The sequence below is a fragment of the Meriones unguiculatus genome, chromosome 9, assembly GCF_030254825.1.
Source record: "Meriones unguiculatus strain TT.TT164.6M chromosome 9, Bangor_MerUng_6.1, whole genome shotgun sequence".
Lineage (NCBI taxonomy): Eukaryota > Metazoa > Chordata > Mammalia > Rodentia > Muridae > Meriones > Meriones unguiculatus.
This window is the reverse complement of record NC_083357.1, coordinates 53,423,292-53,444,786: the sequence shown is the minus strand read 5'-3', so window position 1 is coordinate 53,444,786 and position 21,495 is coordinate 53,423,292. Positions and strand designations below refer to the sequence as shown.

The following is a 21,495-nucleotide window of genomic DNA, read 5'->3' as shown; positions in this document are numbered from 1 at the left end:
CAAACAGAAATATATGAGCCTAAGAGAGGCATTCTAATTCAAACTACCATAACAGACCCTGCTTCAAAAAATGTGTTCCTTAGATTTTAAGAAGGAAGTGTTTTTAGTAAGTGATACTTTTACCCATTTATAGTTTTTCCAGAATTCCTTTAATTAGATGACATTATTCCAAAAGTCAAAGGTGAAGTGTTTTATACAGGTGTGCAGTCTGGCCCAGAAAGCAGCTGTGCAGTGTAAAGACTCCTGATCTACAAGAACCTCACTCAGAGTTGGGGACAGAAAAAGTGCAGACCATTAAACACAAGAAAGTGGGTGCTTGAGGTAACAGGATGTATTTCAAACTTAACTTGAAATATGTGAAAACATGCATGTTCCTGCACACTGACTTGGAGCAAATGTCTCCTAACTTTGTGTTTAACTAAGATGGCAGATTTTTACTTTTAGAAACTCACTTAAGAAAGGTTTATTTTTAGCAATTCTTTGGTCACTGTCAGTATCCACAAGATGGCAGCCTCTTCTCAAAGACTGGGGAAAACTCTCAAGTGGTTTTGAGTGAGAAATTTGTGGAGAAAAGGGGAGGAGAAAAGAGGTAATGAAGGAGGGGAGGGGTTTGATGATGAAAACAAAAGGTGGTGAAAAGTGCTTTTTTTCTCTACTTGGTGGAACTGTATCTTGATGTTTCCTGAAGAAGAAACATTAGAAATGTGAGACCAATTTGGGGGGGGGGGGTTTAAAATCTGAATCCTCAGTGAAGAAGGGAAGAGAGAGTGATGAAATCCTTGAGCTTTTTGCTGGTGTTCCTGTGGCTTCAGTTTAACTGTGAGTTTGGACATTTCCTTTGTATATAAATTGTGGTGTGTGAAGTTGTTTCAGTTATTACTCTAGGATAATGGTAGAAACACCAATGTTTTAAGTCTTTATTTAAAGGGTGGGAGTCCCATGGACAAGTGTCAGCATTCTACAGTGTTAGCATCCCCATGCCTCCATTCCTGTTTGCCTGACTTTGTCTTTCTGCACAGGGGTGAGCAGCCAGCAGAAGGTGCAGCAGAACCCAGAATCCCTCAGTGTCCCAGGGGGAGCCATGGCCTCTCTCAACTGCACTTTCAGTGATAGTGCTTCCAACAACTTCAGGTGGTACAGACAGCTTTCCGGGAAAGGCCTCGAGTTGCTGGTGTCCATCTTCTCCAATGGTGACAAGGAAGAAGGCAGATTCACAGCTCACCTCAATAAAGCCAGCCTGAATGTTGCCCTGCACATCAGAGACTCCCAGCCCAGTGACTCTGCTGTCTACCTCTGTGCAGCGAGCACACAGTGCTCCCCAGGCACCTGCAGCCTGCACACAAACATGATATGTACAGGAAGATCTGAGCTCGAGCATGCTTGATTTTGAAAGTATTTACTTTATGAAAACACCTCATCTGGAACACATAGTGCCCTAAGCTTCATGTCCCCTATTCCTTCTTCTTTTTTTTTTTTGTAACCCACTGAATCTAATTAGTGGTGGCATATGCTTATGGGTGTGGGATCATCCACTGTTGCATGGGAACCTACAAGTGTCCACCTTCCTAAAGAAAGATGACTCTCCTCACCCACCATCTATCAATTGCCAATATCTCCTCAGTAAGAAAAGAGGGGCCTCAGGAGTCCTGTTGCTCTCCATACTTGAATTTCTAGCTGTTTTTGTTTTGTGCATTTCTGGTGCAGGAAACCACCAGGTCCTGTGGATTCATGTTGTGCAACAGTCACGTCATGTCCAGAGGACATTTTGAAGTTCTCCTTCCTCTCTTCTACATTTTTCCACTTTTCTTCCAAGATGTTCCCTAGGCTTTGTTGTGACAAGGAATTGGTAGAGATGTTTCAGTTGTAGCTGATCACTCACAATCTCCTTTTCTCAGCACTTGGAGCGTTCTCCCTATCGTTGGAATGCTTCAGTTTTCCAACTCCTTCTGTGGTATTTTCCTGGCTGTGGAGGGGTTCATATAGATACCCCATTTAGTTTTGAGTTCTCAATACTCACATTCATTACCATGGACAGTTATGCATCTCTGCATTAACCCACTGGGGGAAAAAAAGCGTTTTTGACCAAGCTTGAGAACAACACTATTCTAATTGTTAGCTCTTGTTTGACCTCAGTCTCATTGGTTCCTTGCAGCTGGGAGATACACTTTGAGTCTTCTTTGGATCAGATCATCAATGCTGGTTCATAGATGGAGTCTCAGAACAGGTCACACCTCTATGAATTTCCTCAGGGCTCCTGGTGTAAACACCATCTCTGCTCCTGCCAACATCAGTTTTCCCCTTGTTGAATTTTGTACAGATCCAATTCAGTTTCCTTTCTGAAGTCTCACAGTATTCTCTTGTCCCACGCAGCTATTTTTATTACCAAAGAGACTAAAAAGCTTAATATATTTAACAGCACTAAAGACACATGAAATGCAGAAGTGTCAACAGCAGCTAGTGACTTGCTGTCAGGCAGTCAAAGTTGGTATCCAAGAATGTGCATGTCAGAGGTAGTACCTAAATATTATATGACCATATCCCAAGTTGAAACATGCATGAAGAATGATCACCCAGATGATTAAGTAATCCCAACATCATTACATCTGCACATGCCCAGTCTCTTCCATAGCCTTATGAGAACCTTAGACAAGAAGACAGACAGCTTTTTCCTCTCTGAAATGGTATTCTCTTTGAGGTTTCTCTACTTTTCCTTAATTTCCCTCTTTTTTTATAATTCTCTTAATAAAAATTGCTTTGACTTTGCATACACATACAAGAGCCCACATCTCTTACCTACACTGATAGAAGATCACAAACTCAGATCCTGTTCCAGGTTACACTTTGGTGAATATGAGTGTCTGGCACTGGGGCTTTTGGTCATGTTACACTGTAAAAACAAATAAAAAACTATATATATATATATAATTCTTTTTGCATTCATATGCTATTGAATTAAACTGTTACCTTTTAATCTGTTCTAGGATAAGTCAGAGAATGGATGTCTTTGAAATTTCTTCTTAATTAGCTGACATTCAGGCATCTCACAGTGTGTTCCAGTGACAGGATGAGGTGGAGGTGGCAAGCACCAGATGACAAACGACAGGATGGTGGTGCTTCTGTCCCTTAAACCATGGTTTTAAGAAATTACCACTGTTTGTGTGTTGTGTGTGTGTGTGTGTGTGTGTGTGTATCTGTGTCTCTGTGTGTGTGTCTGTTTGTAGATTGATCTTTCCTCTGCCTGGTTAGGTTAAAAACCAAGGGCTCTAGAAAACAGAATAGATACATACTCCATAGCAGGAACTCTTCTTTCTTTGGAACCTAGTTCCAAATGAGGATCAGAACCACATCCCCTGTGATAAAGGGGAGCATGGATAAACTCTGGGAGTTATGGGGGCTGTAAGCCTACAACCAGCTGGTGATTTCAATCTATCAGTAATGGAAACAGGGACATCTAAGTTCAGAAGCTGCATCATTGATGAGGCCAGGTCTTCTTGATAATTTGAAAATGAACTTGGAAAATATATGTGCTGATTTCTGAGCTCTAGCCCATGTTTCTGTTCAACAGTGAACAACCTACAAGGAAAAGATTCTTCCATGCCCCAAGCATCTAAGAGACTGGACATGTCGACAATAACTGCAGCCACAAAACTTCCATAGCTGCACTGCAGAGGCACAGGGTGTGCATAGATAGAAGCCCTTCCCTGAGAAGATTAATAAATCTAGTGAGAGAGAACTAGTGGACAACTAAGAATCACCACTCTTTCAGAGGGAATAGTGTTAAATAGATTCACTGTTGTGGAAACAGGTAATCAGAGGTGCCATATACTTAGCAACAATGTTGGAATCCAAAATGGTTGGCTTTTTCTTCAGCCTCTTGAACTGAGATAAAGCTTGGCAGTATAATACAGAGGCCTGGTGAGGCTTTTCTCCATTAGTTGGCCTCCTGCTGCTGTTGGACCTGAACAAGTTCTAGGCCTGATCAGTACATGCTTATGTCAAAGCTGTGCGTCAATCATCCATCTTGTGTTTATTCAAACTGAGCAACCCTAAATGAGGGGAGGAAAAGCTCTTAAAGACCCTTACAAACACCAGTCTTGGAGAAGACACGAGAATTTTGGGTTCCTTAATGTCCTCTCTGTGTTCTCTGTCCTCTATCTCTCTCTCTTTCGTTCTCTCTCTCTCTTCCTCTTTATGTTGCTGTCCCCCCCCGTGTGTGTGCACGTGTGCAAGCTCATGCACACAGTTGTGTGTTTGTTTCTTTGTTTAGCTTTTATTCATCAGTCGATTCTGTATACTGTGTTTTCCCTTCTTTGTTTTGCAGTCAAAAATTTCCCTGCCTTGTACTTTAGCTGGCAGAGAAAAGAAACTGATCACATCCACCAGATAGTCACAGACCTCTCCTCAAAGCAGTTTCCTGTTCCTTTCCTGACTGCTTACTTATGTGCTCAGATGGAGTGCCCACATGCATGTTACTGTAATGCAAACTCTCAGAGCTGCTTCCTGCAAACCCTACTTATGGATGAAATCAGTACTTTTCTCATGAAGAAACACCCATTATCAATAAAAAAGATGAACCCTTTCAAAACTTCTGACTTTTAAAACCATCTTTGATTGAAGCAAAAATACCATCTGCTTAGATTAAAAACAAAACAAAAACCCAGGTTCAGTTCCGGGCAATCTTACATACATGCCTTGAAGTGTAGTAATCTTGCATTTCTTCCCTTGAAATGAAGGATTCAGATTAACAAACACAAAAGATTCCCCAAGCTCTGACATCAGAAAAAGGAGTCTTGGGTCCCTGCAGATCATGATGAAGGACTGCCCAGTACTACTGAAAGCCGTAAAGGCTTCATATGCAGTCTCAAGGCCTAGATAGTTCTTTCCAACACTAAGATGAATCTTGTATTCTTCCAATTCCAGGAAGTGCTGTTTCATCAGGTGTTATACTGAGCAGGTTACTGAAGTGTTATGATTTGAATGTAAGTATTCCTGTGAGGAATTATTTCTAGTATATAGTTATCCTTGCTTCTAACACCCACATGCACTATAGTTTTCAAATCCTGCAGCTTTTTTCAGCTGATATTTACTCTTGCTGGAATCTCAAACATCCAGTGTTCCTATTGTACCTCAGGTTTCGCCCTCATCATGTCACTCATTGACCTCTCAAGGCTTTCAGGGACTCTGATTCTGCCACACAGCATCTGGCATCCTTCACTTTCCTCTGAGCCTCAGTGAAGGTCTTGCTGATGCAGGGCTGGTATATTCTTCATATCTTGAAAACAAGCACCTTGCAGATGACACTGACTTCTGCTGCCAACTTTCCCTGTAGCCTGCCCCCTTTATCATGCAGTGAGAGGAACACAGTGAGAGGGGTAAACTAAGGAAAACACTTTTCATCATGACCTCTTTCCAGAAAGTGCCAAAGAGACTGTTTCCCCAAGAACCTTTTCTTTAAGTGAAAGTCTTCTGTTTCCATATTCTGGGGAATCTTACCTTCCAGGCACCATTTCTCTTGGCTGACTGAAAAGTGACAGGTATTCTCTATAGTAGCAATAATCTCTTTAATAATTACAGTTGAGAGGCTTTTGATGACAACTTCTATTTCCTTAAAGGTTATAGTTTATTTAAATTCCTAACCTGAACTTTATTTAACTGTGGTACATGGTATCTATCAAGAAAATCATACATTTCATTTAGATTTTCCAATGTAGTAGAGCACAGGTTTTCAAAGTATGATCTAAAAATTCTTTGGATGTCACCTTTGAATTTTCTGTTGTCTTATCCAATCCTTTACATTCCTAATTTTATTAATTTGGATACTCTCCCTCTGTCTTTTAGTTAGTTTGGCAAAAAGTTTGTTTATCTTGTTGATTTTCTCAAAAACCAGCTCTTGGTTTTGTCATTTCTCTGTGGTTTTAGCACAGAATTCTACTGGATGTTCAAAGAAGAACTAAAACTAATACACCTCAAACTATTCCACAAAATGGTAGCAGAAGGAACATTGCCAAACTCATTCTATGAGGCCACAGTCACCCTGATACCTAACCACACAAAGACCCAACAAAGAAAGAAATTTTCAAATGAATCTCCCTTATGAACATTGATGCAAAAATACTCAACAAAATATCTTTTCCACACCCTGGCTTAGCACACTAATGCCTCATCCTAAGGTGCTATAACTTCCCTTGAGGGAAATGGAACCCATTGTCTCTGTCCCAGAGCTGAGCTCCAGTACCCAGCTCCAGTCCAGGCCTCTGCCAACAGGAATGACAGGTTTCTTCTCCTTTATTTATATCATTTGTAGATTCAATCTCATTATGATGCCCTAGCTTTCATGGATATTTTCTCCCAGGATTATTTTTTTTTATTTAACATTTTCTTTGACAGAGATATTTGTCCATTTCTTCCACCTTGTCTTCAATGAGATTCCATGTCTTGTACTCTGTTGGTGAAGCTTACCTCTGATGCTTACCAAAGGTTTATTTTTATATATATGAGGATGGCATGAAGGAAAGGAGATTAATTAGAGAGAGTGCTAAGAGGGTTCATAAGAATGAGGCAAGCTGGGTCTTCTGCAAGGCTTGATTCAGTACCTGAAATACGGAAACGGAGAAGGACAGTCCCATTCAAGTGGTTGGCCTCATGAGTAGGGATGAAACTGGGGAAATTTCACTGTAGGGCATGAGGGTGAGTGAGGATGGGCTACCTATTTCCCAGACAGGTGTGGCCTCCAGGGTTCCAGGGGGAGTGTCTCTGTTGGCATTTGACACAAAGTAATATGGGTGAGGGAGGAGAGGAAATGCAGAGAGGTTCAGCTGAATCCCAGAGAACAGAGGAAGAGTGAAAGAATTGGCCCCTGCAAGTGGTCTGTTACAGGGCTGGGGATGGTACCAGGGAACTGAAATAGAGGACAGTAACTCTGGCCTACGTGCTTCATGAGCCCACATATACTAGATTTCCAGATACATGGTGTTTTTAGATATTTGCAGTAGACACAAAGGAAAGAACATGGGCTAGAATCAAAGGGGTGCCAGGAAGAGCCAGAGGAAGGAGGAAAGCTGGGTTGTTGCAGTACTTGGCAGATTCTCCAGGGGATCCACACTACTTTTCTATCAGTGATTCAGTCGACAACACTGGATGCTGTGAGAATAAGCCACATGGATGTTGCCACACTCATGACCAAATGACTCATGAGACCTTTTCTAAGAGTAGCTATGTGCATTTGTGATTCCAGGCTGGTTTCTATGGAATGCAAGATACAAGCATAGAAACATCGTAGTTATATTATCAACAAGAAATCACGGAAATAGAAAGAACACTGTCTTCTTGCTACTGAAAGCCCATAAGAGACTTGAAAAAGCATTTTCTTGAGTGCTGTAATTCACAAGGACAACTACATACATAACCATTTTTCTCTAAGAAATGGGAGAATGCTTGATGAATGATCCAAGAATTCTGCAGTGTGAGAGTGGAAAGGTCAAAACAGTTCTAGACAGAACAAATGTGACACACACACAGACACACACACTCACAAACACACCCATATATACACCACATACATAGATTTATATATGAACATTTTATGTACATACATTCGTATATGAAGCATCATACATAGCCTATACTACATGTAAAGAAAAGAAACAGCTTCACTAGTATGTACAAATACTATTCTTTCTCTCTTAGTTTTAGAACCTACGTGATATGACATATTGTGTTTTATGCCTCTGAGACACATAGGGTCAGAGAACACTTAACCAGACTCTTTGCTGTTTAGAGATTCAAACACAAGGTGGCAGTAATTCTCAACTGCTGGGGAGGATGCAGAGAATTCATTTCCTTGTGTGCTGACTGTGCAGAAGCTAAGCCCTTTCCTCAGTGGCTGAGGGGAAGACTCCAGAACTAGAATTGTTACTGAGAAAGAACAACACCCTGGCAGCTGTAGCTGACCTGCTGGTTGTCACGATTGACACTGGATTTCAATTTCATTGGGAAGAACAATGAAGACATGTGTTTCTACTTTATTCATGTTTCTGTGGCTGCAGATGGATGGTGAGTTAATATTTTAGGGTCACAGAATAACCAGTGGGCATTTCTGAGACATCAGGGGGAATCGATATTTTATTCAGGTTTTCTCTAGTTACTGTAACTGTAGTAAAAGAGATTTCTGATATGTGATGACCTGACAACCTTTCTCCTTTCTCTCCATCTTTCTGCATAGGGATGAGCCAAGGAGAGCAGGTGGAGCAGCACCTTTCCATCCTGAGAGTCCAGGAGGGAGCCAGCGCTGTCATCAACTGCACTTACACAGACAGTGCCTCGGACTATTTCTCTTGGTATAAGCAAGAACCTGGGAAAGGTCCTCAGTTCTTCATGGACATTCGTTCAAATGTGGACAGAAAGCAGAACCAAAGACTCACAGTTTTACTGGATAAGAAGGCCAAACACTTCTCCCTGCACATCACAGACACTCAGCCTGGAGACTCAGCTATGTACTTCTGTGCAGCAAGTACACACTGCCCCACTGGCACCTGCTGCCTGTCCTCAAACCATGGGGCTGTGTCCAGATCCTGTGTCACGGGCCTTCCAGGGCAGCATTTGCCAGTTGCTAGTTTGCAAGTGCCAAGTATAATGTAGACATTAAAAACACAAAATAAGAAAGTTAGCTTCAACTCCCTCAGACAATTTAGGACAGTTTTCTCCATCCTTAAAAAAAAATATTTTATCAAAGAGCCAGCCACTGAGTTCATGTCAAAGACAGTCCCTGCTCCCCGTATTAGGGAAATCACTTGGAGACTGAGCTGCCATGGGCTACATCTGCGCAGGGGTTCTAGGTTATCTCCATGAATGGTTCTTGATTGGAGTATCAGTCTCAGAAAAGGCACCTGGGCCCAGATTTTTGGTTCTGTTGTTCTCCCTGTGGAGCTTCTGTCCCTTCCAGGTCTTTCTATCTCCCCCTTTTATATAAGATTCCCTGCACTCTGCCCAAAGTTTGACTATGAGTCTCAGCATCTGCTTTGATACTTTGCTGGGTAGAGTCTTTCGGAGGCCCTCTGTGGTAGGCTCTTTTTCTGTGCCCTGTTTTCTCCTTTTTCCAATGTCCATGCCCTTAGTCTTTCTGAGTGAGGATTGATCATCTTATCCAGAGTCCTCCTTCTTGCTTAGTTTCTTTAGGTGTACAGATTTTAGCATGATTACCCTATACTATATGTCAGTGAGTATATACCATATATGTCTTTCTGCTTATGGGATATCTCACTCAGGATGATTGTTTCTAGATCCCACCATTTGCATGCAAATTTCATGATTTCCTTGTTTTTAATTGCTGAGTAGTATTCCATTGTGTAAGTATACCACAATTTCTGTATCCATTCCTCAACTGAGGGACAACTGAGTTGTTTCCAGCTTCTGGCTATTACCAATAAAGCTGCTATGAACATGGTTGAGCAAATGACTTTGTTGTATACTTGAGCATCTTTTGGATATATACCCAGGAGTGGTATAGCTGGATCTTGAAGTAGCACTATTCCTAATTGTCTGAGAAAGTGCCAGATTGGTTTCCAAAGTGGTTGTACAAGTTTATATTCCCACCAGAAATGGAGGAGGTTTCCCCTTTCTCCACAACCTGTTCAGAATGTGTTGTCAGTAGAGTTTTTGATCTTAGCCATTCTGATGGGTGTAAGGTAAAATCTCAAGGTCGTTTTGATTTGTGTTTCCCTGATGACTAAGGATTTTGAGCATTTCTTTAAGTGTTTCTTTGCCATTCACAATTCCTTTATTGAGAATCTCCTTTTAGCTCTCTACCCCATTTTTTAATTGGATTACTTGTTTGTTGCTGTTTAACTTCTTGACTTCTTTATATATTTGGGATATTAGCCCTCTGTCAGATATACGGTTGGTGAAGACCCTTTCCCAGTCTGTAGCTGTCATTGTGTTATGATGAAAGTGTCTTTTGTTTCAGGGAAGCTTTTCAGTTTCATGAAGTCCCTTAGGAGTGGGGGCATCCTTACCAGGCCACAGAGGAAGACAGTGTAGACAGCCCTGATGGCTAGTGTCAGATGGAAGGGGAGGAGGACCTCCACTATCAGTGGCCTGGAGGAGGGGTGGGAGAGGAGAAGAGGGAGGAAGAGTGAGATTGGGAGGGGGCTACATCTGGGATACAATGTGAATAAACTGTAATTAATTTGAAAATAAATAAAATTTTAAAAAGAATATTTAAATTTTATGAAAAGAAAAAATTAAGTTGATAATTTGTCTATTCTTACCTCAGTATAAATGTTGTTGGTTTAATTAATTATTCAGAATAATAAATCAATTTTAATTAATAAACTAATGAGGTATACCATTCAGCTTATCAAAAATTAAATTAAAATATTAAAACCAATAATTTATTTAAAAGAGGTGAATGTTAAATGTTAAACTTTATTAACAATAATGTCAAAATTAATATATTATTTTAATAAGGTGTGTGCTGTTATTAATTGCAATGTTAACTCAGCAAAAATGTAGTTGTCACAGTGAATTGAATATAAAATTTAATATGTAAAAGCAATTAAACTATTTTAACAATTGGAATATATTTTCATTATCCTCCCCTTGTTGCAGCGCATGGTGAATATCAAAGAGCAAGAACCCACTGTGCTGACGAAGAGAAGAGACGATGTGTCAGCCACCAAGATGGGGGACCACATGTCAGCCACCAAGATGGGGGACCACACGTCAGCCACCAAGATGGGGGACCACATGTCAGCCACCAAGATGGGGCTCTCTATCCCACGACCTCCTCCCAAGCCTCAGCAGTCATTGAGGAAGAGGAGGTGGAAAGACTAGAAGAGCCGTAGGTGGTGGACAAACACAAGGAAACAGTGTTCTGGGCACAGCAAGACAGCTGCCCATATGAACTCACAGAGGCTGGCAGCAGACAGAAGACTAGCAAAGGATCAGGCCAGAAAACTCCATCACAGAGAGGGAAGGAGCCAAGGAGCTGATGGCACTTTGTGCCTACTGGGAGAGAGATGCCACTTTCTTTAAAGGTGAAGCTCATGGTGCATAGACCACCCTCTACCGAAGGACATGATGCTAACAGTATATGGGCAGCACAACCCGTAACATAAAACTCGGTGTGTTTTATTTTAAATGCGGGGAGAAGAACAGAACTGGGTAGGTAGGGAAGCGTGGATGGATATATCAGGAGTGGAAACGTAGATGAGTATAATCAAAATTCATTGAATAACATTCTCTAAGAACTACAGTAAGAAAAAGTAGATAAATATTTGCAGAGGTATATTTGTGTGTGTGTGTGTGTGTGTGTATTTTTATGTGCACCCATCACACTAAATAACATAGGATACATACAGATCAGGACCATTGGTGATTTCAGGATTTCATTGGGGACTTGAGGCCTGCCTCCTTAGGGTGAGGTTTCAAGGGAAATCAGCAGAGGGCGCTGCCTTTACAGATGTGGTTAGCATCTCCTTCAGGTGGCTTAACATGACAGACACCCTGTACAGACAGAGGTCCTTGTCCATGAGTGAGCAGTTTGACGAGGTCTGCTGAAGACTTGCCCTGTGAGATTGGTGCATTCAAGGACCAAGTGTCATTTCTTCTATGAACATGCTTCCTGTCACCTGCTCAGTTCTTGTGCTCCTCTTAATACTCAGTAAGTTACATTTTACCCTGAGTGTTAATGATGTCTTTGTCTTACAACTATGGCAGTCTTTAACCTTCCTCCTCACGTAGAACAGTAATTCCTCCTTGTTTGTTTGTTTTTTAGGAAGTAGCAATGGAGACTCAGTGACCCAGACAGAAGGCTTGGTCACTCTCACAGAAGGGATGCCTGTGATGCTGAACTGCACTTATCAGACTATTTCCTCAGGTCCTTCCCTCTTCTGGTATGTGCAATATCTCAACAAAGCCCCTCAGATACTCCTGAGGAGCTCCACAGACAACAAGAGGACAGAGCACCGAGGGTTCCACGCCACTCTCCACAAGAGCAGCAGCTCCTTCCACCTGCAGATGTCCTCAGTGCAGCTGTCAGACTCTGCCTTGTACTACTGTGCTGTGAGGGACACAGTGAGGGAGACTGCAGGGGAAGCTGCACACAAACCACAGGTGCAGGAGGCCTAGGGAAGCTGCCCTGTGAGGGAGGCTGTGTGCTTTCTCCAAGTGCTGCTCACCAGCTTCCTGAAAAACAGCAACAAGTCTCAGGTCAAATATCTAGAGACCTAGGATCTGTGGATATTCTGACTGACAGGATGGAAGTCAGTGCTAGAGACAACCCAGGCTGTGATCCCTTGAAATAAAGTTCTCTTCCTAACCGGAAGTCTTAACAGCAAACATCTCAAGAAAAGTCCTGAAGTATTCTCCAGCAATCTTCTGTCATTACCCCACAAATTTATGATGTAAATGAGAAACCTAAACTGCAGTCTTTAAAAATCTGTTTCAGTCTCACTCCACAAGTTATTTACATCATTCCTCTCTTTTGTCCAAGTTACAGAGTTCAGCTCAACTCCCCATCTCAGTTACTAGCCAACTGCTGAAAAGAGAAACCATGACCAAGACAATTTAAAAGCATTTACTTGGGAGCTAGGTCACAGTTTCAGAAGGTGACTATCATGTTGGCCAATACAGTGTCAGGCAGGCAGGCAGGCATGGTCCTGGAGCAGTAGCTGAGCTTTTACATCTGATCACAAGCATGATGGAGGGAAGGAAGGTGGTGGAGAGAGGGAAAAGAAGAGAGGAAGGGAGGGAGGGAGAGAGAGAAAGGGAGAGAAAGGAGGAGAAAGGGAGACTGACTTAGCCTGGCTTTGACTTTGAGATTACAAAGAGTACCACTAGTGATATTCCTCTTCTGGCAAGGCCACACCTCCTGAAACTTCCTAAACAGTCCATCAATTGGGGACCAGACATTCAGATGTTGAGCCTCTGGGGGTCATTCTCATTCAAGCCACCACACTCCCTGACAACCTTTACTTAGTGAAGCTGCTCATAAAACACAGCTGTTGGAGCTCTTAAGAAGAGTCTCTGAGAGACAGGTACTTCTCTGTCATACACATTATATAGGAGGCAGTATGGTTATAAAAGACTGTGTCCAGAAATCTCTTCCCCTTAAAGTCTACTCTTGTCTGCCTTTGCAGGTACATTAGATCCTCGTGATGTGGTGTACTCACTCATTGGAATCAGGTTCTCTGATAACTATTCTAAAACTGGAAAAGAAAGCCAAAGATTTTATTCATTTCAATTATTTCAACAAAATACCAGTTTAAATTAAAATACTCTAGTGCTCGTATTGTATTTATCTTTCTGTAAAGAAAGGAATATCTAAAATGTAAACCATAATGTCTCTCACAAAAGATACATGTTTCTCTACAGAAAGAACAGCAAAGAAGTACATGCTATCTTACTGGTTAGGGAGCACAATAGAATGCCAAATTCAATTTCTAATCCCCTAAAACTAAAACTACTTCTAATGGCAGGGAATAGAACATCTCAGATGAGAGTTTGTCAAACTTAAAACAAATACTAAATCTAAAAAAATCCCAGTGCCAGGCATGAAAAATCCACCTTCCAGGTGTTGGTCAGGGGCTTCAAGGGTTTCTTCCAAATGAAATAGTTCATCACCATTGTCCTTGATTGCCTCATAGAACTTGAAGATAAGACATTTTGCTTAGGACACCACACACTTCAGACATAGGACTTGGAGGAATTTAGCTAGAACTGACCTGAAGACTCCTCATTAAGGATAAATTCTCATAGTATCTAAATGTGTTATGTAAGATTCCAAAGAAGAAAAGCAATAAATAATTCTACCAAAATGCAGACCTTTGAACCAAAACAATGACCAACATGAAGATATCCACAAGGGTGGAATAGCAGCATTTTCATCTTGGGAGAAACTAACATATGTCTACTGGACTTAAGGGCTGCTCCATAGGAAGTGTTTCTGCCCCAATACTGTAAATCTAGTCAACTACCCCGGGATGGAGAGGCCATAAACACTAGAGGAGAACCTATGATGGCCACTTTCCTAAATCAGTGTAGCTTCAAACTGTATTCTGAATCTATATAATTGCGCACAGAGATAAGGGTAGTTCTTCCCTCTCATCAAAGAAATTTTATTTTGAAGCATATATAGGCTTCTACAGTGATGGACAACTGGTCTAGATAGAGAGTAAGTGGCTGTGAGGTCTCTTTCCCAGTTATGCAACAGAGTCCCTTGCCCAAGTAGACTCAAGGTCTAAGCAGAGCCCAGTGGTATGATCACATGACATAGTCTTCAGTTTTTCATTGTATCCAAAAAGTAAAACATTTTGAAGAATGTTCTTTACCGCATACCTATCAGTTACAGTTTCTATTGGTCTGGTGATGATAAAGGTGTCATAAACATATTTTGGATCTGGCTAGGATGAATGACTGAGTTGGACTTATTCATGAGACCCATGACTCTTCATTGAACACATAGGTATTGCCATTGAGATTTTACCACCTTAGTTAATGCTGGTTTATGTTTTGAGTATTTGCTTCTTGGTTTCCTAACTCAAGGCCATATTGGTTTATTTTCAGAACATATTTGGTGGGAATCTGTATCTCTCTTCTCCAACTACTTCCAACCTTCTTTTCTGCTCTCATTGTTTGCTGCTACCACACTTGCACTCTTAAATGTTTGAAGAAGATTCTGTCTTTTGTGTTCTGTTTTTGGCATAAAAATGCCTTACTAAATGGTACCTGTTAAGATTCTCAATGACCACATTTTGACAGATCACATGAGAGAGAGAGAAGAGGGTGGAGAAAAGAAGGGAGAGGGGAGAGAGGGTGGAGAGGTGAGAGAGTAAGGGGAGAGTGAAGGAGAAGTACCCGCCACTCTGCGAGACTTTTTCCAGGGAAAGACTGGGTGATCCAAGTCAGTATAATTTTCTTCCTTCCCTGTGGAGTTCTCTTGTAACAGGGACTCCCAGTTTCTGGTGTTTTTGTGTCCACTGTTCAGCTTGGGAAGGTGACCAGGACAGGCAGGCCTGTGGCTCTGGTCTGGTGACCTAGTGCCTGCATGACCCGGGATCTCTTCCGGGTTCTGGCTGGGGGACATGAGAGTGGACCCGAGTGTTTCCAATGCCTTGGGAGTTTCCTCACCTGGGAAACATGATTGCTGTTATTTTAGGGCCCAGAGTTCAGCTCATTGGTCGCTGTACGGGAAATGTTGTCCTATTCCTCAGACACAATGTTCTCCTGGTGCTGCCATCTTGTCATCCACCACTAATGTTCTTAAATAAGAACGTGAATTGCTGGTCTTGGTTTTGGATGTGCTTGCTTCAATCAAACTTCAGTATGACTCTACCTCCTCCCTTCTTCTGGAAGTACTGGTAAATCTGGGTTCTGAGATGATCTTCATTCTTCTAACACTTGTGGATTTGAGTTTATTCTCCTTTATACTGCTGTCCTTTAAATTATGGGGGAAATTGAGAGAAACAGGAACAGGCACACACATACACTCACCCTCCACAGGCTCATTCATAAACTAAAAACTTGACAGTGAACATAAACCATCTCCAGGAAAGACAATCCCTGGGGAAGGAACAGATGAGAGAAGACCCAAGAGAAGAACTGATTTCTTCCTAGAGTCAAAGAAAATGTGCATTCTGATTTAGTCAATGCATTCCATTGGCCCAGAAAAAGTTTTTCATCTCAGGTTTCTTTACTGGAGGACAATAATGTCACCAGCCATGGAAGTCTCCAGGTTTTAGTTTCTTTAGTTCTAGATGTAAAGCTTTCCCATCTGGAGTCACAGCTTCTCATGTAGAGCAGAGGTAATCTAACATCATGTGTTTTCCTGTTGCCTCAGTGCTGCAGAGCATCCACCAAGGGTGATGTCTGTACCATCAGGCATCATCACCATGGCTGTGGTGGCCATTCACACCCAGCCTGAGACAATTGCATCTGAAGTCTGGGGATCATTTCATAACCTGGTTTCGCAAGGAATATTAACAAGCCACCTATTTCCAGGGAGTTCTATAATTAATATCTCATAATAGATTAGAAAAAGAAGCAAATGCATTGTGAAGGTTTTGCTTGTCTGTGAAATAAGAACACAGCAGGCGACAGGCTGTGGACCCTCCGGACATTTGGTTCCTCGTTTCCCCTCCAGAGGGCGCTGCAGCACCCTCTAGTGTTCTTTCTTCCTTTGAAGGTCTTCACCACCTGCTAGCATCTCATCCTTTCTTTGCTGCTGCCTGAGTTTATAGCAAAGGCAAGTGACAAGGATCAGACACTCTAAAGCTTCCAGGCTTGTGTTAGTAGCTTCACTGTTTTTACCTGAGCAAGAGACTTCTCCAGCTGACCCTTCTCCTTACCTATTTTCAAGCTCTTTCTTTCTTCAGCCACTTTCCTACTATCCTGTTGCAAATTAGAGCTGCAGTCTTCCCAAGGCTCAGCCATGCGCCTGGCCATCCTCCCGTTGCTGGTGGTACACTTTATCCTGAGTGAGTACAGTTGCCTTGTGGTCTCTGCATCCTAGAATTCTGACTGTCCTCAGTGAAGTCTGCCCTGTAAATACTGCCTACTATTCCTTTCCAGGAGACACCAGTGCTCAGTCAGTGACTCAGCCTGATGCTCAAGTCACTGTCTCTGAAGACCCCTCTCTGCAGATAAGATGCAACTTTTCCTCCTCTGTGGCACCTCGCCTGTTCTGGTATGTCCAGTACCCACGGCAGGGGCTGCAGCTGCTCCTCAGCTACTACTCAGGAGACCCAGTGGTTCACGGCATGAATGGCTTTGAGGCTGAGTTTAGCAAGAGCGACTCTTCTTTCATCCTGAGGAAAGCCCGTGTGCACTGGAGCGATTCAGCTGTGTACTTCTGTGCTCTGAGCGCACAGTGTCTGGGGCTGCAGGGGGAGCTGAACACAAACACCCATGGCAGTGGGTACTCAGACTCACTGTCTCTCTTCATGGTCTTTGAAGCATCTCTTTCTGTGGCTCTGCTTCTTTCTGGGATGCCTGGACACCACTGGTAGCCGAGCCAGGAAGGAGAGTGTTAAATCTGGAAAGTGTGGGCTCTGCAGGATTCCATTCCATCTGGGAGTGCCTAGAGGGAAAGACTTTCTCCTAGGATAAATCAGTTACTCTTAGATGATATTTAGTGAAACAGCTTATGCTCGCCTTTATTGATAAAACAGCTCAAGTCCCCGTGTGTTCATGCATATGTATGTGTGTGTGTGTGTGTGTGTGTGTGTAACAACTTATGTGTATGCATCTTTATTCCACAGTGAACAAGAGTGGACCTCGGGCACTGAGAAGTTTTGGGGGTGAATGCATTTAATTGGTTTTGGCTAAGGTGTTGGCAGTGCTCTGTTTTCATCTAGGTGCCAGATATGTGAATACCTGACCACCGTGGGGGTGTCTCAATGCTACGTGATAAGAGGTGGGCATGGTAACAGGGAGGGATCTGATTCCATTCCTGCTAGTCTCAAGATGAGATTTTTAATCTCAATTTTGAGATTTCTTGGATTTGAACTTGCTCCCCCTTACCAGTTCCATGCCAGTTCTCCTGGTGGCATGGTCCATGTGCCCCACATCTTTCAAATTGGTAGCAAGAAAAGAAGGAAGATAAGACAAGACAAGACAAGGCAAGTTATGCAGGCCCAGCTCCTTTGCACAATCCATTTCCAGCTAAAATATTGACTCCTGACTTGTCTTAGAAGCTCTTTGAGTATTTTCAAAATTATTTAATGCTCAATTATAATTTTGTAGAATGAAGGAGACTATGTTATCATCTGTGGAAATCATCTCCTGAGTGGACATTGCTTGGACAGCAGCTATGATTCTTCCCATGGGGAAATACCAAAAGCTGGACTTCCATTTGTCATTTTATGTGTCATCTACACAAAATGTGAAACGTGCATGCTTCAAGGTTTGTCCTGAAGTTTTCCTTGTCTACTCAGTCTTTCATGCTGATTTTCCTATAAATTTTCTTTTGGTGCTAAATGTACTGATCAGAAGTGGTCATAATATTAAATACTTCATTTTGGAAAGAACTTGAAGCTTATTTAGTTGCTATAGGAATTCACCACAATCAGGAAAGCCTAGAAATCTGTCACAAATATGTCAGTTTTAGCAACCATTAAAAATAAAACAGGAGAATAAGGAATTGGAACTCACTGTTTATTTTTTTTTCAAAGAATTCTTCAAAGCCATACAAGTGCTATGTTTTTCTTTTCCATCTTCAAATTCTTCAGATATGCTTGAGAATTTGTGATGTGATTCCTTCTGCATCTTTTATTACTGCTCATTGATTTCTCTCTGGCACAAATGATTTTAATGCAGGAACATCAATGTTTACTATCAATTACTATTTTATCATATCATAATCACATCCTGCTGAAATACAGTCAAGAATCCCAGTGGACAATGAAAATCACCAGCTCCAGTATGGAATTTTAGTTCATCACTTTCTGTTTTGCAGAACTGTAAAAGAAGATTTTATACTTTTGTGCATACAGCAAAGGAGGATGACAATACTCAGGATGAAGAGGAAAAGAAAGAGAGAATTTTCTAGCTGCTGCTTGACCAGAAAATATAGCTCTGTAGGTGTCACAGAACCATGAGCCCTGAGTACAATTTCCAGCACTCACATGAGGGCATGGCAGCTGTGCTGGGGAGGTGAGGGTAAATGTGTTCCTGAAGCCTGGTTCCCAAGCAGCCTAGGCTACCTGGAAGTGCCCAGGGTCAATGAGAGACCTTGTATCCAATAAACAAGACAGATAGCTTCTGAAAAATGACAACCAAGATGGTCCTCTGACCTCCACATACATGTGCACATATGTATACCCAAACACACACTTGCACACACGCACACACACACACACACACACACACACACACACACACACTAAAGATCCCCAGAACCTGAGAAACAACACCCACAGTTATCTCATGTCTCTTCATGAACACATACACATGCAAATACATATGTACACATGTGCTTCTACTTGTCCCCATGCACACACTCACATACACACGCATACATAAATATTATAACATGGACACAGATAGATGTTACCTGGAGATTCTAACACCAAGTGGTCTATCTTACGTATTACTGTGTTAATCTCTTAGTTTTAATTTTCTTTATAATGAGACGAGAAGGCAGGCTTATTTGTAAACACTCCTAAGACACAATACCAAGGTCAGCATAGGAATTTTCATGGACTTCTTTCCAGTCAACTCACCTTCATCAGGCAGTGGGTTAGCCATTGTTGTCACTCACACTAGGCCTGGTGAGAACTTCAAGTCTGTGGAGTTACACACTGCTGTTTCTCATTCTCTTTACTACACATGACATTGAGATATACTCATGTTCTTATGGGAACCACAATGCAGTACTGTTATTACCAGACAGTACCTGATATACAAACTAGCACACTCAGTTCTACTGTGTCTCACAACGAGTAGACAATGAATTTTTAGAAATTAAATATTTGGTTCTTAGTGGGTCAAGATACAGGTGAATATAGATTTTTTTTTACAATGTTTATTTTGGAAAGGTGTGTGTCTAAAATACTTTAGTCAAATCAACAACCAAAGAGCTTTCATTAAAGGCTTTTTTCCTGTTTGGTGATACCATGAAACATGCCCCTGCTCTTGCTAGTGAAACCTGTTATGTGAAATTCCCCATGAAAACTGGTGAGACTTAGGGATTGGGCATATTGTTGGCAATGGAACGCCAGTTTTTTCTGTCATGGCCTTTGCATAAAATGGCAGCTGGCAACCCCAGGAGGGTGCATTCCTGACAAGCTTAGCTTACTCTGTCAACTGAGGGCAATTTCAGTAGCACATATGCAGCATTGCACTTCTGAGCTGAAATTATTATTTTTTTAATATATAAAAAAAATTTAATGAAAAATATATATTACCATTCCAAAAGGTAGGAGTGGGGCATAACAAATAAACACTGGACCAAAGCAAGACCAAAAATCCAAGATGGCAAACTCCAAATCCTATGACTCCATCTCTGATGTCAAAGGGCTTAGATGACTCCACCTATCCAGTTTTGGTGACTTGCAATACACTTTGCTCCCTTGAGCAGGCTTTGCACCCATGTGCAGCTCTTCTGTGGAGGTGTCCTCAGCATCTTGGGGGCTCAAAGACAATACAGGCTTCACTTTCAAGCTTCACTGGATGACCACACATGACCTCCGTACGGAGACTCTAATGCTACATGCCTGGCCTTTCTTTATTTACAGAGGAGGATGCCACAACCTCTTTTCTCTAAAACCACACTGCCAAGTTTGATTGCTCCCTTGGGCTGGAGCCTGACCTTTCCCTAAATCACATCTGCAGAAATGTTGCTGTTCTTTTTCTTTTTTTTTCTTTTTTTTTTTTCAATGCAGTTTATTCAGGAACCTTGAACAATCATCGGACCCTGGGGAAAGCCAGCCCACAGCTTAAATAGCCTCTGGGTAGCCAACCCCAGCGTGCCATGTGGGCAATGCAGATAGGTCCACATACATGGAAGCAAGCCAGATCCTCAGCCTTAGCCAAATGTGGAGTTGTTTGTGACAGAGAGCACTCACCATCGGGAAGGTGGAAGGCGGAAACCATGAGCTGAAATTATTTAACTCAAGTGTACACATACATGACGGGTACACTGTTTTTTAGTGGTTGGTGTACACATGCCACAAGAGTTTTTAAAATATTTTCTGCAACTCTGAAGGCCCATGCCATGCAATTCTCCCCTTCTCTGTCAGTGTTCCAAGCAAACTTAAGATGCAGTGGTACATGCCCTGAATCTGAAAAAATTCTAAGGCTTTGCTAAGAAAGTACAGGGAGACTTCACTCATTTGTCATTCGCATTGGGTGCCAAATACATGAAAAGCAGACTCCATTCTTCCCAGCACTTTAACAAAACTGTTAGGATCATCAGATCTCTAGGTACAAGTTTCATGAGGATTGAGCAAGAACCAGGAAACTTAATTTGGGAGACAGGTGCTCTAAAACAAAGTATAAAGAGAGAATAATACAATGTTGAGTATTTTTTGTCTGTACAGTTATGCCTTCAAATTTTTTGGCTGTGCTTCATAACATTTAAAAATGGATTCTCATGTTCATTTTGTGATTTCACAACACAGTACATATTGTGGTTGAAGCAACACAAATGTTTTGTTTGTTTGTTTGTTTGTTTGTTTGTTTGTTTTTAGCTTTAGAGGTAGAAGTCCAAGATGGAGATGAGAGCAGGATCTGCTTTTCCAGAGCACTCTCTTTGTGGCCATTAGTGAATCCTCTCATGGTCCTTTTCAGAGGATAAGAGGGTCTGTGCTCATCATCTGTCTTATGATCTGCCTCTCTGTGTTGATTTATTTTGCCTTAGTTACCTTTTCATGTCCGATCTTCTAGTATTGTCACCCCAAAGCCCTTTTAGGGCCCCAGCATATGTATTTTATATAGACACAGTTCAGTGCTTAACATCCTTTTAAGAAGATTAATGCTAGTTGTATAAAGATTTTGAGA

The 21,495-nt window shown here is 41.8% G+C and overlaps 1 gene segment (V, D, J or C); it reads left to right on the top strand.

Annotated features, from left to right (window-relative positions):
• Positions 1 to 11,607: 11,607 nt before the first annotated feature.
• LOC132656464 (T-cell receptor alpha chain V region CTL-F3-like) lies at positions 11,608 to 12,126 on the top strand. The segment is given in 2 exon segments: positions 11,608 to 11,659; positions 11,774 to 12,126. Coding segments are annotated over 2 exon segments (405 nt in total).
• Positions 12,127 to 21,495: the final 9,369 nt, after the last annotated feature.